The 17,875-nt window shown below is 47.2% G+C and overlaps 1 protein-coding gene across 2 annotated transcripts in view; it reads left to right on the top strand.

The window, feature by feature from the left end:
• efcab6 (EF-hand calcium binding domain 6) overlaps positions 1-17,875 on the top strand; it is a 190,580-nt gene that overhangs the window by 59,272 nt on the left and 113,433 nt on the right. Inside the window, exons 14-15 of one of the 2 annotated variants that reach the window (XM_070900566.1) lie at positions 6,287-6,358; positions 12,813-12,973. In XM_070900566.1, the coding sequence (XP_070756667.1) occupies positions 6,287-6,358; positions 12,813-12,973 (233 nt within the window). The remainder of the gene's footprint in view (positions 1-6,286; positions 6,359-12,812; positions 12,974-17,875) is intronic. The other variant, XM_070900567.1, reaches the window with a different exon arrangement.

Genomic DNA, 17,875 nt, shown 5'->3' on the forward strand with positions numbered 1-17,875 from the left:
CCCTTATTTCTAGAATCTACAGGATTTAAAATTTCAAACTTGGTGTCAACTAATTGCTATGATATGTAGTGTGTATGTACATATGTATCTCATCTTCTAGTCCACTTTTCAATCTTGATGATATCCTGCATTGTGGAAACATAGAAACATAGAAAATATGTGCAGGAGTAGACCATTCGGCCCTTCGAGCCTGCACCACCATTCAATATGATCATGGCTGATCATACAACTTCAGTACCTCATTCCTGCTTTCTCTCCATACCCTTTGATCCCTTTAACCGTAAGGGTCACATCTAACTCCCTTTTCAATATATCTAACAAACTGGCCTCAACAACTTTCTGTGGTAGAGAATTCCACAGGTTCACAATTCTCTGAGTGAAGAAGTTTCTCCTCATCTCGGTTAGTGAAGACAAACGTAGGTCCCTTGCAGTCAGATTCAGGTGAATTTATAATGTGGAACAAAGAAATGACAGACCAGTTGAACAAATACTTTGGTTCTGTCTTCACGAAGGAAGACACAAATAACCTTCCGGAAGTACTAGGGGACCGAGGGTCTAGTGAGAAGGAGGAACTGAAGGATATCTTTATTAGGTGGGAAATTGTGTTAAGGAAATTGATGGGATTGAAGGCCGATAAATCCCCGGGGTCTGATAGTCTGCATCCCAGAGTACTTAAGGAAGTGCTCTAGAAATAGTGGATGCATTGGTGATCATTTTCCAACTGTCTATCGACTTTGGATCAGTTCCTATGGACTGGACGGTAGCTAATGTAACACCGCTTTTTAAAAAAGGAGGGAGAGAGAAAACCGGTAATTATAGACCGGTTCGCCTGACATCAGTAGTGGGGAAAATGTTGGAATCAATGATTAAAGATGAAATAACAGCGTATTTGGAAAGCAGTGACAGGATCAGTCCAAGCCAACATGGATTTATGAAAGGGAAATCATGTTTGACAAATCTTCTGGAATTTTTTGAGGATGTAACTAGTAGAGTGGACAAGGGACAACCAGTGGATGTGGTGTATTTGGACTTTCAAAAGGCTTTTGACAAGGTACCACACAAGAGATTGGTGTGCAAAATTAAAGCACATGGTATTGGGGGTAATGTACTGACGTGGATAGAGAACTGGTTGGCAGACAGGAAGCAGAGAGACGAGATAAACTGGTCCTTTTCAGAATGGCAGGCAGTGACTAGTGGGATGCCGCAGGGCTCAGTGCTGGGACCCCACCTATTTACAATATACATTAATGATTTGGATGAAGGAATCGAGTGTAATATCGTCAAGTTTGCAGATGACACTCAGCTGGATGGAGGTGTGAGCTGTGAGGAGGATGCTTAGAGGCTGCAAGGTGACTTGGACAGGTTAGGTGAGTGGGCAAATGCAGCCACCAAAGAACTCACTTCAGGAGTGGAAGCAAGTCTTCCTCGATTCCGAGGGACTGCCTATGATGACCCACAGGTCCTGCTGTACTGCAGCACTTTGCAATCTTTCTCCATTTAAATAATAACTTGCTCTTTGATTTTTTTTCGGCCAAAATGCATGACCTAGCACTTTCCAACATTATACTCCATCTGCCAAATTTTTGCCCACTCACTTAGTCTGTCTTTGTCCTTTTGCAGATTTTTTGTATCCTCCTCACACATTGCTTTTCCTCCCATCTTTTTGTCAACAAGCAGCTGATTTCAGAAGAACTTGTTTCCACCTCCTATTTTTAACCCCTTGGGTGTCAAATCCAACACTTATGAATCTCTGACAAAACATCATAATACTTCATACATGTATACAATTCACAAAAGGAAATTAGATGGTACAAAACATTGGTGCACATCGAGGCAGATGTGACCACTTTGCCTGTCTGATTCAATCACGCAATATAATAGAAGAATACCTTTCTTTCACATTAAAAGTAAAATCCTGCTAATTTGATCAAATTGCACATTCTGTTCTTTAAATTCATCAAACTTTACCATAGCTGGTAATGAAATGAATAGTGTAGTTATAGATCCTTGTGAATTAATCCACAGAAAGATCTTATCAGAAACATATGGGAATAGCCAAGGCAAATGACTGGTGGGATGGAGGCTAGTCTCTTTTCGAGCTTGTTACAACATTTAGTTATGAGCACGGTGGTCAGGGTAAACCCTGGATAACTCTTCAGGCTTAGTGCTTGGCCAACAATTCTCAGCTGCGAAGAATTATAATCTATGTCTGGTCAGGAAGTGGCTAAGAAGAAGTGAAGTACAGGTATAGGGAAAGTATAGGCCAATTCCCCCCAGCAAAGGTATGCTTCTCAGTTGAATTGTCTTGTAAAATGTCCTTTGCAGGCTCATCTTTCAGAATTCCTGTAGAATCTTCCTGTCATACCATCTAATTCAGCACAGTACAAGTCATTCCTTCTTTGACATCATTCATAATGTTCCTGAAACTGCTGGTACTTCTATAAATATTACAAACCACTCCTCAGTCTCATATATGGAAATACAAGCCAAGTTTATGCAACCAGACCTCATAATTTATCCTTCTAAACCCTAGTATCATTTTGGTGAATCTGTGCTGCACCCTTTCCAAGGTCAATATAGCCTTCCTGAGGTGCGGTGCCCAAAACTGAACACAGTATTTCAGATGAGGTCTGACCAAGGCTTTATACAACTAAAGCATAATTTCCTCCCCCTTGTAATCCAGCCCCCTTGAGAAAAAGGCCAACATTCCATTTGCCTTTTTGATAGTATTTTGTACCTGTCTACTAACTTTAAATGTTTGTGTGCTTAGACTCCCAAATCTCCTTGCTCCTCTACAGCTTCTAGTTTCTCACCGTTAGAAAACACTCTGATTTATCTTTCTTAGGTCCAAAATGGATGATCTCATACTTGCCCACAACTCCATTGGCCATAGTTTTGTCCAATTACTTAATTTATAAGAACATAAGAAATAGGAGCAGGAGTACGCCATACGACCCCTCAAGCCTGCTCCGACATTTAATACAATCGTAGTTGACCCGATAATGGACTCGGGTCCACTTCCCTGCCCACTCCCCATAACCCCTTATCCCCTTATCATTTAAGAAACTGTCTATTCATGTCTTAAATTTATTTAATGTCCCAGCTTCCACAGCTCTCTGAGGCAGCAAATTTCACAGATTTACAACCCTCTGAGAGAAGGAATTTCTCCTCATCTCAGTTTTAAATGGACGACCCCTTATTCTAAGATTATGCCCTCTAGTTCTAATCTCCCTTGTCAGTGGAAACATCCTCTTTGCATCCACCTTGTCAAACCCCTCATAATCTTAGACGTTTTGATAAGATCACCTCTCATTCTTCTGAATTCCAATGAATAGAGGCCCAACAGACTCAACCTTTCCTCATGTCAACCCCTTCATCTCCGGAATCAACCGAGTGAACCTTCTCAGAATTGCCTCCAAAGCAAGTATATCCTTTCGTAAATATGGAAACCAAAACTGCACGCAGTATTCCAGGTGTGGCCTCACCAATACCCTGTACAACTGTAGCAAGACTGCCTTGCTTTTATTCACCAACCCCTTTGCAATAAAGGCCAAGATTCCATTGGCCTTCCTGTACCTGCATACTAACCTTTTGTGTTTCATGCACAAGTACCCCCAGGTCCCGCTGTACTGCAGCACTTTGCAATCTTTCTCCATTTAAATAATAACTTGCTCTTTTTTGATTTTTTTCTGCCAAAGTGCAAGACCTCACACTTTCCAACATTATACTCCATCTGTCAAATTTTTGCCCACTCACTTAGCCTGTCTATGTCCTTTTGCAGATTTTTTGTGTCCTCCTCACACATTGCTTTTCCTCCCATCTTTGTATCATCAGCAAACTTGGCTACGTTATACTCGGTCCCTTCTTCCAAGTCGCTAATATAGATTGTAAATATTTGGGGTCCCAGCATTGATCCCTGTGGCACTCCACTAGTTACTGATTGCCAACCAGAGAATGAAACATTTATCCCGACTCTCTGTTTTCTGTTAGTTAGCCAATCCTTTATCCATGCTAATATAGGGCCCAAGTTTCGGGCCGTGCCTAAAACGGCACAGCCCGGACCTGGACGCACGTTTTTCGCGGCAGAAAGTGCGCCTAAAAAAAACTTGCCTATTCTCCGGCTCCCTGCAGGTCCTCTAGAGCTGGGCGCGGTGCAGCACGAGCTGTAGGGGGCGGAGCCAGGTCCCTGCGCTGAAAACAGTGCCGGGACCTCTGCACATGCGCGCTACAGTGGGCGTGCATGTGCAGTAGCTCCAGGTGCCCAAAACTGTGGGAGGGGCACGAAGCATGCAGCCCCGAGCCCTGGCCGAATGACCTCACTGGGGCTGCGTGAATAAGGCTCCTCCCACCCAACCCGACCCGACCCCCGCTCCCCCCCCCCCCCCCCCACCGGCAACCCGACCTCCGCTTCCCCCCCTCCCCCAGACTACCACGACTCTCTCTTCCCCCCCCCCCCGACCTCCGAGACTCTTCCCCCCCCCCCTCCCTACCCCCCCCCCCGACCTCCGCGACTCCCCCACCCCACCGCCCTCCGCGACTCCTCCCCCCCCCCCCGCGACTGTCCTCCCCACCCCCGCCTCCCCCCCCCCCCCCCCCCCCCCGAGACCTGACGCCACCTACCTGTAAATCCAGCCCGAAGTCTTGGGCCCGGCTGTTCAGCCTCCTTCTCTCCCTCCCTCCCTTACCTCTCTCCTTCCCTCCCTCCCTCCTCTCTCCTTCCCTCCTCCCTCCTTCCCTCCTTCCTTTCCTCCCTCCTTCCCTCCCTCCTCTCTCCTTCCCTCCCTCCTCTCTCCCTCTCCCCCCCTTCTCACCCTCTCCCCTCCTCCCCCCCTTCTCCTCGCCCCTCCTTTCCTCCTCCTCCTCCTCCTCCTCCTCCTCCTCCTCCTCCTCCTCCTCCTCCTCCTCCCCCACCCCCATCTCACCCCCCCCTCTACCACCACCCACCCCTTCCTCCTTCCTCCCCCTTCCCCCCCCCCCACCTCCCCTCGCTGTCAGAAACACTGACAGACAGAGAGTGAGAGACACACACACACACAAACAGAGAGATAGAGACACTGACAGAGACACACTGGGGGGGGCCGTCCCAGCACGCTGTTGGAGGACTCCCGGTGCTACAGTCGGTAAGTAGAAAATGTTTTATTTATTGTTTTTTTATTTTTTATTAATTTTTGTTGATTGATTTATTGGTTGATTTATTGATGTATTTATAATTTATTATTGATGATGGCTCTTTATTTGTAAAACTGAAGTGTTTAATGTTTGTAAACTTCCCTTTAAACCCCCCCCAAATTCCCTACGCCTAATTTGTAACCTACGCCTGATTTTCTAAAGTGTGGACAAGGTTTTTTTGAACGTACAAAAATCTTCACTTACTCCATTCGAAGTTAGTTTGGAGTAAGTTTTCACTGCCTAAACTTTGAAAACAGGCGTAAGTGGCCGGACACGCCCCCTTTTGAAAAGAAAATTCTGTTCCAAAGAGAAACTGTTCTAACTGACTAGAACTGGAGCAAACTAAATGCCGAGAATTCAAATTTCTAAGATACTCCATTCTAAACCAGTTGCTCCAAAAAAACAGGAGCAACTCAGGCCGAAACTTGGCCCCATATTACCCCCAACTCTGTGAACTTTTATCTTGTGCAGTAACCTTTTATGTGGCACCTTGTCAAATGCCTTCTGGAAGTCCAAATACACCACAACCATTGGTTCCCCTTTATCCACCCTGTTTGTTACATCCTCAAAGAATGCCAGCAAATTTGTCAAACATGACTTCCCCTTCATAAATCCATGCTGACTCTGCCTGACCAAATTTATCAGTGTCTTTTTTCAACTGCCTGCTCCCATCTGCACAACTTACTGTCCCTTCTAATTTAGTGTCATCTGCAAACTTGGATATGTAACTCTCTCTTCTTTCATCCATCATTAATAAATATGGTGAAAAGTTGAGGCCCTAGAACAGATCCCTGTCTGTCAATATCTATCTGTCTCTCTGTCTCTCTCTGTCTCTCTCTCTATCTCGCTCTCTTGCTCTCTCTGTCTCTCTCGCTCTTTTGTTCTCTCTCTCTCTCTCTCTCTCTCTCTCTCTCTCTCTCTTTCTTTCTCTCTCTCTCTTTGTCTGTCTTGCTCTCTTTCTCTCTTTCTCTCTCTCATTTTCCTTCCTTCCCTTTACTTTTTCTTCCCTCTCATCATTCATAACTTGCCTCAAAATACTTAGACTTTTATAAATATTACTTAAAATCCCACAGTGTGCAGTTTGATACAACTATTTTTTTTCTATTTTCCTGAGTAGAAGAGCCAAAATAGTTTGAATGGAACTAAGACTGTCAAAAGGAATACTCCTGTGGCAGCAATGTGGAAAACTGTAAGTTAATTCTCCTTGCTTATTTCCATAAAATATTCTACACTACTATGTTTTCACAAGTTATATGTATGGCCCTTTCCATCAGTGTTCCTATAAAATCAGTTGGTTTTTGGTGCTTAAGAAAGTGGAGATGTCTGCTCAACAATATGTCTCAACCCTAATGTCAGAAGAATACTCCTGTTTCATTAGTCAAAAATCCCAGTACAAATTTACTCTGAGTGAATCTTCAAATTTGCACATTTAGAATTTCTATAGTGGAAATGCTGAATTTTATATAGCATGTAAGCAAGTACTCAGATGGAGAAGGGAAGGGAGTGTGTTGCAAAGCAGTTGATCATTTGATCCAATCATTTGATCTTCTATAAATAGAAGCAGCACATAACCTTGAAAGTGTTTAACAGGTTTATGCTTTAGTGTAAAAAGTATCTGTACTGTTACATAACTAACAACAAATGAAATGGACGGTTTGAGTTAACTGCAAATTTGTGACAAGTAATTTTGCTGTGAGTCGACATGCACTGTTTTCACAGAAGGATGAGTCAAAACCTAAGCCTCAACCGTCCCAGCTAGCTTTCACATGACAGCATGCTGCATCACCACCATTCAAAGTAGGCACCAGCTCAGAAATCCACATGCCAGAAGGTCACAGCTCTGAAGTAGAAGAAGGAACTAGAGTGCCAGGCAGAGCATGGATCACGAAGGGCAAGTGCAGTTGGTAGCAGAATACCAACTGTAGATGTTTGGAGGTCTGGTATTGTTACTGGTCGTGCAACATCATAGTAGAATTCTCTTTCTAAAATGAGGATTTTACATGAGCATCTTCATGAGCCTCTTGTATCCAAAGAAAATATGCTGCAAGGTCTAGGGGCTGCTGCGGAGAAGTCCACCGCTTGAATGCTGTCATGGAGCAATTCCATGTTTGAATCTCTTCAATCAGGTGCATACCCCAGCCACAGCAGTATTTCCTTGTGTTTAAATCCCTTCATGACCTTGCACCTTCATATATTTTAATCTCCTCCAGCCCCACAACCCTCCGAGAATCTGCGTTCCTCTGACTCTGGCCTCTTGTGCATCCCTCACTCCTTTGCTCCACCACTGGCCATTCCTTCAGCTGTCGAGGCTGTACTATCTGGATTTCCCTCTCCAAACCTCTCCATCTCTCTCACTCCTCCTCCTTTAAGATGTTCCTTAAAACTCACCTCTGATCAAACTTTTAGTCACCCCTCCTAATGGCCCAGGAATCCCGGTTTCTCCTTCCTGTGGGCGTTCGACTGGATTGTAGAAAAAAGAGCACCATCTGAGCAGGCCATGGAGCGGAAGGAGCAGCGTGGCGCCCTAGCCCAGCAGTCTGCGCAGCCCCTGGCCTGCAAGCACCATCGGAGCAGGCCGGGGAGCGGAAGGAGCAGCGTGGCGCCCTAGCCCAGCAGTCTGCGCAGCCCCTGGCCTGCAAGCACCACCGGAGCAGGCCGGGGAGCGGAAGGAGCAGCGTGGCGCCCTAGCCCAGCAGTCTGCGCAGCCCCTGGCCTGCAAGCACCACCGGAGCAGGCCATGGAGCGGAAGGAGCAGCGTGGCGCCCTAGCCCAGCAGTCTGCACAGCCCCTGGCCTGCAAGCACCACCGGAGCAGGCCGGGGAGCGGAAGGAGCAGCGTGGCGCCCTAGCCCAGCAGTCTGCGCAGCCCCTGGCCTGCAAGCACCACCGGAGCAGGCCGGGGAGCGGAAGGAGCAGCGTGGTGGCATACTACCACTCCAGGGAGCAGCACGTGCTGGAGCAGAAGAGCAACGGCAGTGAAAAGGGACATCATCAAGGTCCAGGTTGGTAATTGGAGCGTGGGCAGGTATTGCAGGAGCGGTGAGGTTGTGGCGAAGGAGCGGTGAGAGATTGTAGAGGGACGTGATTGGGGCCCAGGAGAGGCGTGAATTCGGGGCCCAGAAGAGGCGACGGCCCAGGGGCAGCACGGGCCAGCCCACACTGCGATAGGTGTGCGCGCTAGGTCTGTGCAGAAGAGCTGGTCTCCAGTCATCTTGGTTAACCTTTGCTACTGGACCAAGACCTAGCTCTGTCAAGCCCGTGTGGTGGCTAGGGTGCAACGGTCACTACACGTTAAAAGAAATCCAAGCACAGTCATCTTCCACCCTTCAAGATTTAGATCAGACCTAGAATTTTAGGTCCTTCATTGAAACATCTATGAACTTTTTGACGTGGAAGCAAGTCATCCTCGATTCGAGGGACTGCCTATGATGATGATGATGATGAGAAAAAAGAAGCGCACCTACCTAAAGCTGCTGCACCACGCGAGTTCCCAATCCTGAGGCCTCCACTGACTGCGCGTCGCAGCACGTGCACGTCAGGACATGCTCAGGGCAGGACCTGCAGTCACATGGCTCTGGGCAATCAAGGTAAAGTATGTTCTCATTCTTATTATGAATGAAAACCACCCCCCCCCCACCAGACACACACAACATTAATTAAAAAAATTTAAAAAGACACTACATATTTAACATTAATTTAAATTAAAGTTATTTATGTATTATTAAAAATATATATTTTTCCATTTTTTAAAAACATTTTTTTCATTATGCTTTAAAATAAATTTAATGTATGGGCAGGGTTTTTAAAAATAAAATGTGTTTTGTAAATTTTACTTTTTATGTTTTAAGTGTGTTTTAAAACTCTTGTGCCTGTAAAAGTAGGCTATGTGCCTGCTTTTATCAGGCGCAAGAGTTTTCAGAACATTTGCTAGGCAAGATATGGGTAAATACCATAATCTTTCCCTTGCCCTTGCAAATGTCCTCGCTCCCAAGATATGGAAGATCTGTCAAGCACTTGACAGATCAGAAAAACTGGTTTTAGCGCATGCGCATTGTGCGCTGAAAACCGGCTTTTGTGATGCCTTCCCGGGTCCGTGCACACTCCGTCAGGACCCGGGGAGGACGGAATTTCTGGGCCAATATCTCCTCGTTAGGCTTGACATCAATATTTGTCTGATTAGATTTCTGTAAAGTACCTTGGGATTTTTTTTTACATTATAGGTGGCATATAAATGCAAGTTGGTGTTGTTGAAATTGGTTGGAATTGATCAAGCTTCTTTTGTGAATTTCCTGTGGAGTGAATTAAAATGTGAGCAGTCAAAATGAAAAGATTGCTGAAACACCCAGTGTCAATGGGCCCAAGTTTCCACATGATTCGCGCCTGATTTTTAGGAGCAACTGGTGGAGAACGGACTATCTTAGAAATCGTAATTCTCCACATTTTTTTTTCTGCAGTTCTAGTCAGTGAGAACAGTTCCACTTTGGAACAGAATTTTTTCTTCAAAAGGGGGCGTGTCCGGCCACTGACGCCTGATTTCAAAGTTTCCACAGTGAAAACGTACTCCAAACTAACTTAGAATGGAGCAAGTGAAGATTTTTGTAGAACTGAAAAAACCTTGTCTACACATTAAAAAATCAGGCGCAGGTTACAAATTAGGCGTCCAGAACGAGGTGGGGGGGGAAGGCAACTCATTAAATTCTATAATAAATCCTTATTTATACTTCTACAAATATTATACAAATAAATCCAACCTGAATAAACATTTATAAGCCAAGAAAAGATTAAATAAACCATCTTCCTACCTGTGTGAAAGTGCTTCAGCCAGGGAGAATTGTGCAGCCGTTCGTGCCGCTGAGAGGGAGAGAGGGAGAGAGGGAGAGAGGGAGAGAGGGAGAGAGGGAGAGAGAGGGGGGGGCGTTGGGTCGGGGAACAGGAGCGCGGGTCGGGTCAGTCGGGGGCTGGGGAGCGGGTCTCGGGTCGGGGCAGGGTGGGGGGAGCGGGGGTCGGGTCTCGGGTTGGGGCGAGGGGGGGAGCGGGTGTCGGGTCGGTGCGGGGGGTTGGGGGAGCGGGTCTTGGGTCCGGGGGGGGGGGAGCGGGTGTCTGGTCGGCGGGCGGTGGGGGGGGGGGAGCAAGTGTCTGGTCTGGTCAGGCGGGGAGCAGGAGCTGGCCGTAGGAGGAGCCCCAGTGAGGCCATTGGGCCAGGGCTAGGGGCTGCGTGCTTCGGGCCCCTCCCACACAGTTCGGCGCCTGGAGCTACTGCACTTGCGTGCCGACTGTAGCGCGCATGTGCAGAGGTCCCAGCACTGTTTTCAGTGCCGGGACCTGGCTCCACCCCCCCACAGCTCGTGCTGGCTGCGCCGAGGGCCAGAGGACCTGTAAGTAGGTGCAGAATACCGAGGATTTATTTAGGCGCGAAAAACGGGCGCCCAGCTCGGAGGGGCTCCCGTTTTTTTTCTTGTGGAAACTTGGGCCCAATATTTCTACTAATGTTAATTCAGTGGTCATAAATATAAGAACGTCATTAATAAATCCAATAAAGAATTCCGGAGAAACATCTTTACTAAGAGAGTGGTTAGAATGTGGAACTTGCTACCACAAGGAGAAGTTGAGACGAATCGCACAGATGCCTTTAAGGGAAATTTAGATAAGTATCTGAAGGAGAAAGGAATAGAAGGATTTGCAGTTAGGGTCAAATGAAGTAGGGTGGGAGGAGGCTCCTGTGGAGCATAAACATCAGCACAGACCAGTTGGGCCAAATGTTCTGCTTCTATGTAATCTTGCTCACACAATTAGATTTGTGTTTGCAGACATTTTCTCCCAGGGTTTTTTAAGTGATTTTATTTTTAAAAGGCCATCATGTAGTCCCTGTCCCAGAATAAATGATCCTCACTGACTATTAATCCTCATTATGATTCATTAAAAAAATAACTTAAGGTGATCCTATATGGGACACAGTGGGGATGAAGTTGGCCCATGTTGTAAGCATATAACAATTACAGATGACTGCTTAACTTACCAGTAATTTACTGGACTGGTTGGACCATAAGATGGAACGTACCGAGATAATGCTTTAGACAGAGCAAAATGCATTATTTAGGAGCTCTCTAATTACTCCAAGTAGTAAATGCACTGGCCCCGATTTTAAAGGGCAGGGGGGAAAGCACTGGTACGCTGTATGCGAACCCTGAAGTGGCCAGGCACCTGGTAAGATCGGCTGGGCCTCTATGTACCCGGTCTCAACGGCCGGGCCTTATTTACACACATTTTCCTGGAGTGATGCCCGAAAAATGGACAGATCCAATACTTGGCCAGTGACCGGAACGGAAATGGTCCCCTGCCATCAGTTGAGGGGATGAGGGCGGAGCGGAAGTCTTGAGTAAGGAGGGCGCAAGGCTGCCGTGTGAGGCCTGGAGGCCCTGCTCATCTTGGCCACAAGGAAACTAATTTAATTTTTCACACTTCCGTGCTGGGCATCTTCTGGCCCACATCCAGCTCCAGGCAGGTCTGGCCTAATGGGGAAGCCATCACTTCTCCCCCATTCAGGCCTGTTACTAAATTTGGAGATCAGGTCCTAAATACATCATTGGACCCAATCTCCATATTTAAAGCAGGACCCTTCTATCTCCCTGCCGGTGTCCCCCTCACCTACTCAAAGGAGTAGATTAAGATTATTGGGAAGGCAGCGGGAATAGAGGGGATAAGTAGTTGGCCAGATTGTAATTGCCTTCCTGCCTGATTTTTGCTAGGCGGGGGCGGCTAATGTCAGGGCCTATGAGTTACTGAGCTCCCAGGTTTGATGCCTCGGATCTGTGCTCGATGAGCTGATCTGAACACGGTAGTGGCTTGGGTAGCCTTGGAATCCCTGGAAAAGTCAACTAGGATTCTCACTTCTGACTGATGTTACTCAACTGGCTTCTGCTGGAGGTTGGAAGTCTATGGACATTGGGTGAGGACAGGTTCAAGATTAAGCATCCCTATTTGTGGGGGCTGTTGGAAATAAACGCTGGCTTCGTTAAACAATGTTAATAAGGGTCCTGCACCTGAACCAGAACCCTTTTGGAAATTTGGTCTGGGATCACCAGATTTGTTAGTTTCTATCACCCATGCCCCACCCAGCCCCCGAACCCCTCTCCGGCCCCTGCCTCCCTTCAGTATGAAAAAAGGCTGCAAGTTGCAGCAACAATATTTAAAGGCACCATCAACTCCATTAAGGTAAGTTTCTGGTTAGGCTTTATAGGCTGCTGGGGTGCTTTAGGGCCAGTTTGTTTGGGGATCGTGATTGGTTTTGGCTGTGCAATAATGTTAGAGAATGCTTATGGGATGTGCTGCAGTTTTTTCCACCAACGGAATTAAACCACTGACTATCAGCATCTGCTAAACCTAGGATACTTGCATCAACCTTTAAAGTCTCAAAGTGACCAAATTATATATTTTTTAAAAGACAGAGGATATATGCTGTATATAGCTGGGCATTGAAGATTTAAATAAAATAATCAGTTTGTGCCCATGTTTAATATTGCATATATGGAGTTCAGGAATCACACAGCTGATGGTACATGATGCTATATTTTCTGTCTAACAACACTACCTAACCTCTGTCTCCCTACTTTTACATTGATTTTTCCTGCTCAATTTTCCAACTAGGTGGAAGATATTCTGCGTGACAAAATTAAACAGAATTGGAAAGAAATGCAAAAGGCTTTTATAAAGAGTGACCCTGAAAGAACTGGCACAATTTGCCTTGCTGAATTGCGAAAGATCCTAGAAACCTACTGTCTCACCATTTCTGATCAACATTTTGAGAAGTAAGTGACTGTAGTATTACTGATTTTTGTAACACGTAAAATTTTGAGATGTGTTCTCAGCAGATCCCCAGTGGCTTACAGGCTAAATCTATTCTGAGTTGTGCACTGACCTGTGCAGAACCAAAAACTCTTAGGACCAATCCATATTGTATGCTGAGTTAGCTTATATCAGCGGGGCCGGCGCGAGCGGATGTCAAGGGGGGCCAGAGATCGTTTCTTAGAAGACGCCAGAGGGAACTGTGCTGGGATGGGAAGAAAAGCCATTGTTGGAGATGCTCTGGCTATGATTGGATAGGTAAGAGTGGAACCAAGTGAGTCCACTAAGCTGGAGAACGAAAGAGAGTTATAGGCTGCTGGGGTGCTTTACGGCCAGTTTGTTTGGGATTCTTGGCTGTTTTATATCTGTATGATAGTTTTGGAGAGTCATTTTGTGAGGTACTGCAGTTTTACCACCATTGGTTTCAGCACTATTTTGCAATATAGGTATGCTGCTTGGTTAACTTTGAGGCAGCCAGATGAGAAGGGAAGACAGCAGCAGAAGGAAAAGCAGCACTGAGGTGGAGAGGCTACCAGGAAAGGGAAAAGGAAGGGAGTGCTCAGGAGTCATTAAAATATGCGGGTCTTGAGAAACAGAATCTCATATCATATCCTCAGATTTGATGTGTGTAAGGCAGCTCTGTTTCAGAAGGGAGGCAGTTACTGAGCTCTGTCATGCTACAGCAGGAACTGGAGCCCAGGACCAGGCATGCGCAGTACTGCCAGTGGCAGTGAAGATAACTGTGGCACTGCATCGTTATGCATCTGGATCATTCCAGACTCCATCAGGCGACATTAGCAATATTAACATCAGTTTGCTGTGCACACCTCAATAAAGTAGGTGACATGCTCTATTTGTGAGACACCAACAATTCATCACTTTCCCTATGGAGGTTGTCAAGCCACAAGAAAGAACTTTGGGATTGTCCAGAATAGCTAAGGTTTCCACAGGTACAAGGAGCAATAGAATACACCCACATAATCCTGCATGCTCCCTGTCATGAACAAGAACTTTTCTACAACACAAAGGGCTTCCATTCATTGAATGTCCAACTACAGGTCGAGAATACTGCAGGTCTATGCCCGATTTATTGGCAGTAGTCATGAAGCTTTCAAACTTCAATCTACATTATTTCCTTTGTTCCACCCAACCATCAGGTCAAAGGCTGGCTGCTTGAGGACAGGGGGCATCCCATCAACATCTGGCTCATGACTCCTGTGAGGAACCTAGACACAGATGTCTATCATTGTTACGAGAGCCACTCCAGAACAAGGGTCCTCGTAAAGCAAACCATAGGGCTCTTAAAGCAATGGCTCTGTTGCTTTGACATCTCTCTAGGCTTCCTGCAATACAGGGCAGAGTATGTTTCATCATTCATAGTTGTCTGCTGTATGCTGCGAATCTTTACTCTAAAAGGTGGGAAGCCTTGGGGAGGAAGATCTGAAGCAGGAACATGTAGAAGGGGACAAGGAGGCAGAGGCTCCAATTGAGGATGGCTACCACCTGCCAGAGCTCTCGGGCATCAACTTATAGAAGAGAGATTCTCTTGAAGAGTCGCTCCCCCCTCTCCAACCTACCCATCTCAATACACCGACAGACCCTGCTTCCATCTTACCCATTCCTTACACTAACCAATTGAATGCCCTTGATCGGTAAAACGTCTTGGGTGTTGCTCTTAGAACAACTACTCCACCAAACATCTGCACTCTTCATTTGCCAAATGCTTTTATTGAGCATAAAGAATTAAAAATCACCCTTGTGCAAACCCTAGTGCTGTCAACACTGTGCTTGTTACTCCAATTGTGATGCCATTCCAAGGTGGTTCCCCAGTGGCTACAACTTGAGAGGTGCAAGACTGTTGAACCTCTACGAAGGACAATTGAGATGCCCATGGTGGTGACATCGAGGAGCTGTTGAAGGCCCAGCTATAGACTGCTGGAACCCGGTTTCAATCAGGGCAGAAGTCAGCACAGACTATCTTTCCCTTCCAAAAGAACCAATAGATTGTAGCTGTAGCTTAGACACAGTATTGCCTGTATGGCTCAGAGATGTGGACCATATACAGTGGACACCTCAAATCGCTGGAGAAATTCCACCAACAATGTCTCCACAAGATCCTGCAAATCCCCTGGGAAGACGTTTTCAATCAGGCCAACATCCCCAGCATCGAAGCACTGACCACACTCGATCAACTCTATTGGGCAGGCCACATTGTTCGCATGCCTGACACAAGACTCCCAAAGCAAGTGCTCCACTCGGAGCTCCTACATGGCATGCAAGTCCCAGGTGGGCAGAGTAACGTTTCAAGGACACCCTCCAAGCCTCCTTGATAAAATGCAACATCCCCACCGACACCTGGGAATCCCTGGCCAAAGACCACCCTAAGTGGAGGAAGAGCATCCGGGAGGGCGCTGAGCACCTCGAGTCTCGTTGCCAAGAGCATGCAGAAAGCAATCGCAGGCAGCGGAAGGAGCATGCGGCAAACCAGTCCCACCCATCCTTTCCTTCAACGACTCTGTCTGTCCCACCTGTGACAGAGACTGTAATTCTCGTATTGGACTCTTCAGTCATCTAAGAACTCACTTTTAGAGTGGACGCAAGTCTTCCTCGATTTCGAGGGACTGCGTATGATGCTGATGATCCAATCCTCCTTAGACACAGTATTGCCAGAGGACTGGAGGATTGCAAATGTTACACCTTGTTCAAAAAAGGGAAGAAAGTTAAACCTGGCAATTACAGGCCATCAGTTGAACATCGGTGGTGGGGAAACTTTTAGAAACAATAATCTGGGAGAAAATTAGCAGCCACTTGGACTAACAAAGGAGAACCAGCCTGGATTTGTTGACTAACTTGATTGATTTTTTTGATGAGGTAACAGAGAGGGTGGATGAGGACAATGCAGTTGATGTTGTGTATATGGACTTTTAAAAGGCATTTGATAAAGTAGCACATACAAGGCTTGTTAGCAAAATTGAAGCCCATGGGATAAAGGGGGCTATAGCAGCATGGATATAAAATTGGTTAAAGGATGGAAAACAGTGGGCTAGAAATTGCCCTTCGCTCCGATTGGAGGCAGTAACTTTCCGGGGCTAGGATTTCCTGTGCCCGACCCGGACGTCCCGCCCCCGATGCAGAATTGGGCTGTACGCCCCTCAAAGGATGTGGAGTGCTGTCTCCGGTGCTCCGCTTCCTTTGAGGGATGCTCCCGGGGCAGCAGCGTGGCGCTGAGTCCAGCTTTATGCAGGTGCTCTGCGCGGCGGTGACACACCACAATGGCCACTCCCCTTCCATTAAAGGGGAGGGCTACTGTGCACCCTACGGGCCCTTTTGTGGCCGCCACTGGGCCACCAGGGACACGATCGACCGGGCCAGCAGCCTGGCTCCCAAAACAGAGTGCTGCGCTGCACGATGGCGGCCTGGTCGATGTGAAGGCCCCCATTGTTGGGCCGATGCAAGAGTCGGCCAACAAATAAAGATGGCGGCCCGGGGCGCTAATAGCCTTCCCTTTAAATGGTGCACGGTGGCGGATGTCCGCCAGTTTCACGACCTGCGAAGCTGGCCTTGACATTCACCCGTGCCAGCCCCGTGGCCAGCGGGGCGGTGAGGGGTTGGTGCGCACAGCGATGATGTCATTGCCGGTAGCATGCCGGCCCAGGAAGCGGCACTGCAGGGACAGTGCCTCACAAACCTCCGGGGCAATTTCCTAGGAGGCAGAAGCGACCCCCCACCCCCTTCCCCCGGGTGAAAACGCCATTGCACCCCGTTAGTGCCCCCCAGAGGTGCTAATGGGGTTATAAAAAGGGGCAATTTCACCCCCAGAGAGTTGTGGTGAATGGCCATTTTTCTCACTGGAGGGAAATATACAGATGTGTTCCCCAAGGTTCAGTACTAGGACCATTGCTGTTTTTGATATACATTAATGAATTGGACTTGGAGGTACAGGGCACATTTCGAAATGTGCTGATGACACGAATCTTGGAAGTGTCGTAAAGTGTGAGGAAAATAGTACAGGGTTCAGTGTCCGGAGTTCCGAAATTCAGAATTTTCCAGAATCCAGACACCAGACCCATCCGTGGCAGGGTCATCTGGAACCCGGAAAATATTCCGAAATCTGGACTTCCCTTCCTCGGCCCGACCTCCCCCTGCCTCGGCCGCCCAACCCCCTCCACCTCGGCCGTCCCACCTCCCCCCAACACCCACCTCGGCCACCACCCCAGGATAGGCCGCTCGACCTTGGCCGCCCGAACACCCCGCCCCGCCCCCATTACCTTGGCCGTCTGACCTACGACCAGCCGCCTGCTGACCTCCGGCCTCCCAGCCTCAGCCGCCTGACTTCTGGCCACCCGATTTCCCCCCCTATCCCCCTACTACCTCGGCCCGGGCATTTAGAGATTCGGGACGTCGGAAAGACGTTCAGAAATCTGGAAATACCTGAACTTCGGCCCGGGCGTTTCCGGATTCGGGACTTCAGAAAGAAGTTTCGAAATTCGGAAATACCCGAAATCCGGAAGGGCCTCGGTCCCGAGGTTTCCGGATTTCAGACACTCCACCTGTAATCGATTTCAAGAGGACATAGACAGGCTGGTGGAATGAATAGACACATGGAGGATGAAATTCAACGCAGAAAGCTGTGAGGTAATACATTTTGGTGGGAAGAATTAGGAGAGACAATCCAAGCTAAATGGTACAATTTTAAAAGGAATGCAAGAACAGATTTTAAAGGAGGTGTTTGTGCACAAATCTTTGAAGGTGGCAGGATAGGTTAACAAAGCATTTAATAATACATAAGGGATCCTGGGCTTTATAAATAGAGGCATAGATTACAAAAGCATGGAAGTTATTCTAAACCAATATCAAACACTAGT

Source organism: Pristiophorus japonicus, chromosome 15 (genome assembly GCF_044704955.1).
Source record: "Pristiophorus japonicus isolate sPriJap1 chromosome 15, sPriJap1.hap1, whole genome shotgun sequence".
Classification (NCBI taxonomy): Eukaryota; Metazoa; Chordata; class Chondrichthyes; family Pristiophoridae; genus Pristiophorus; species Pristiophorus japonicus.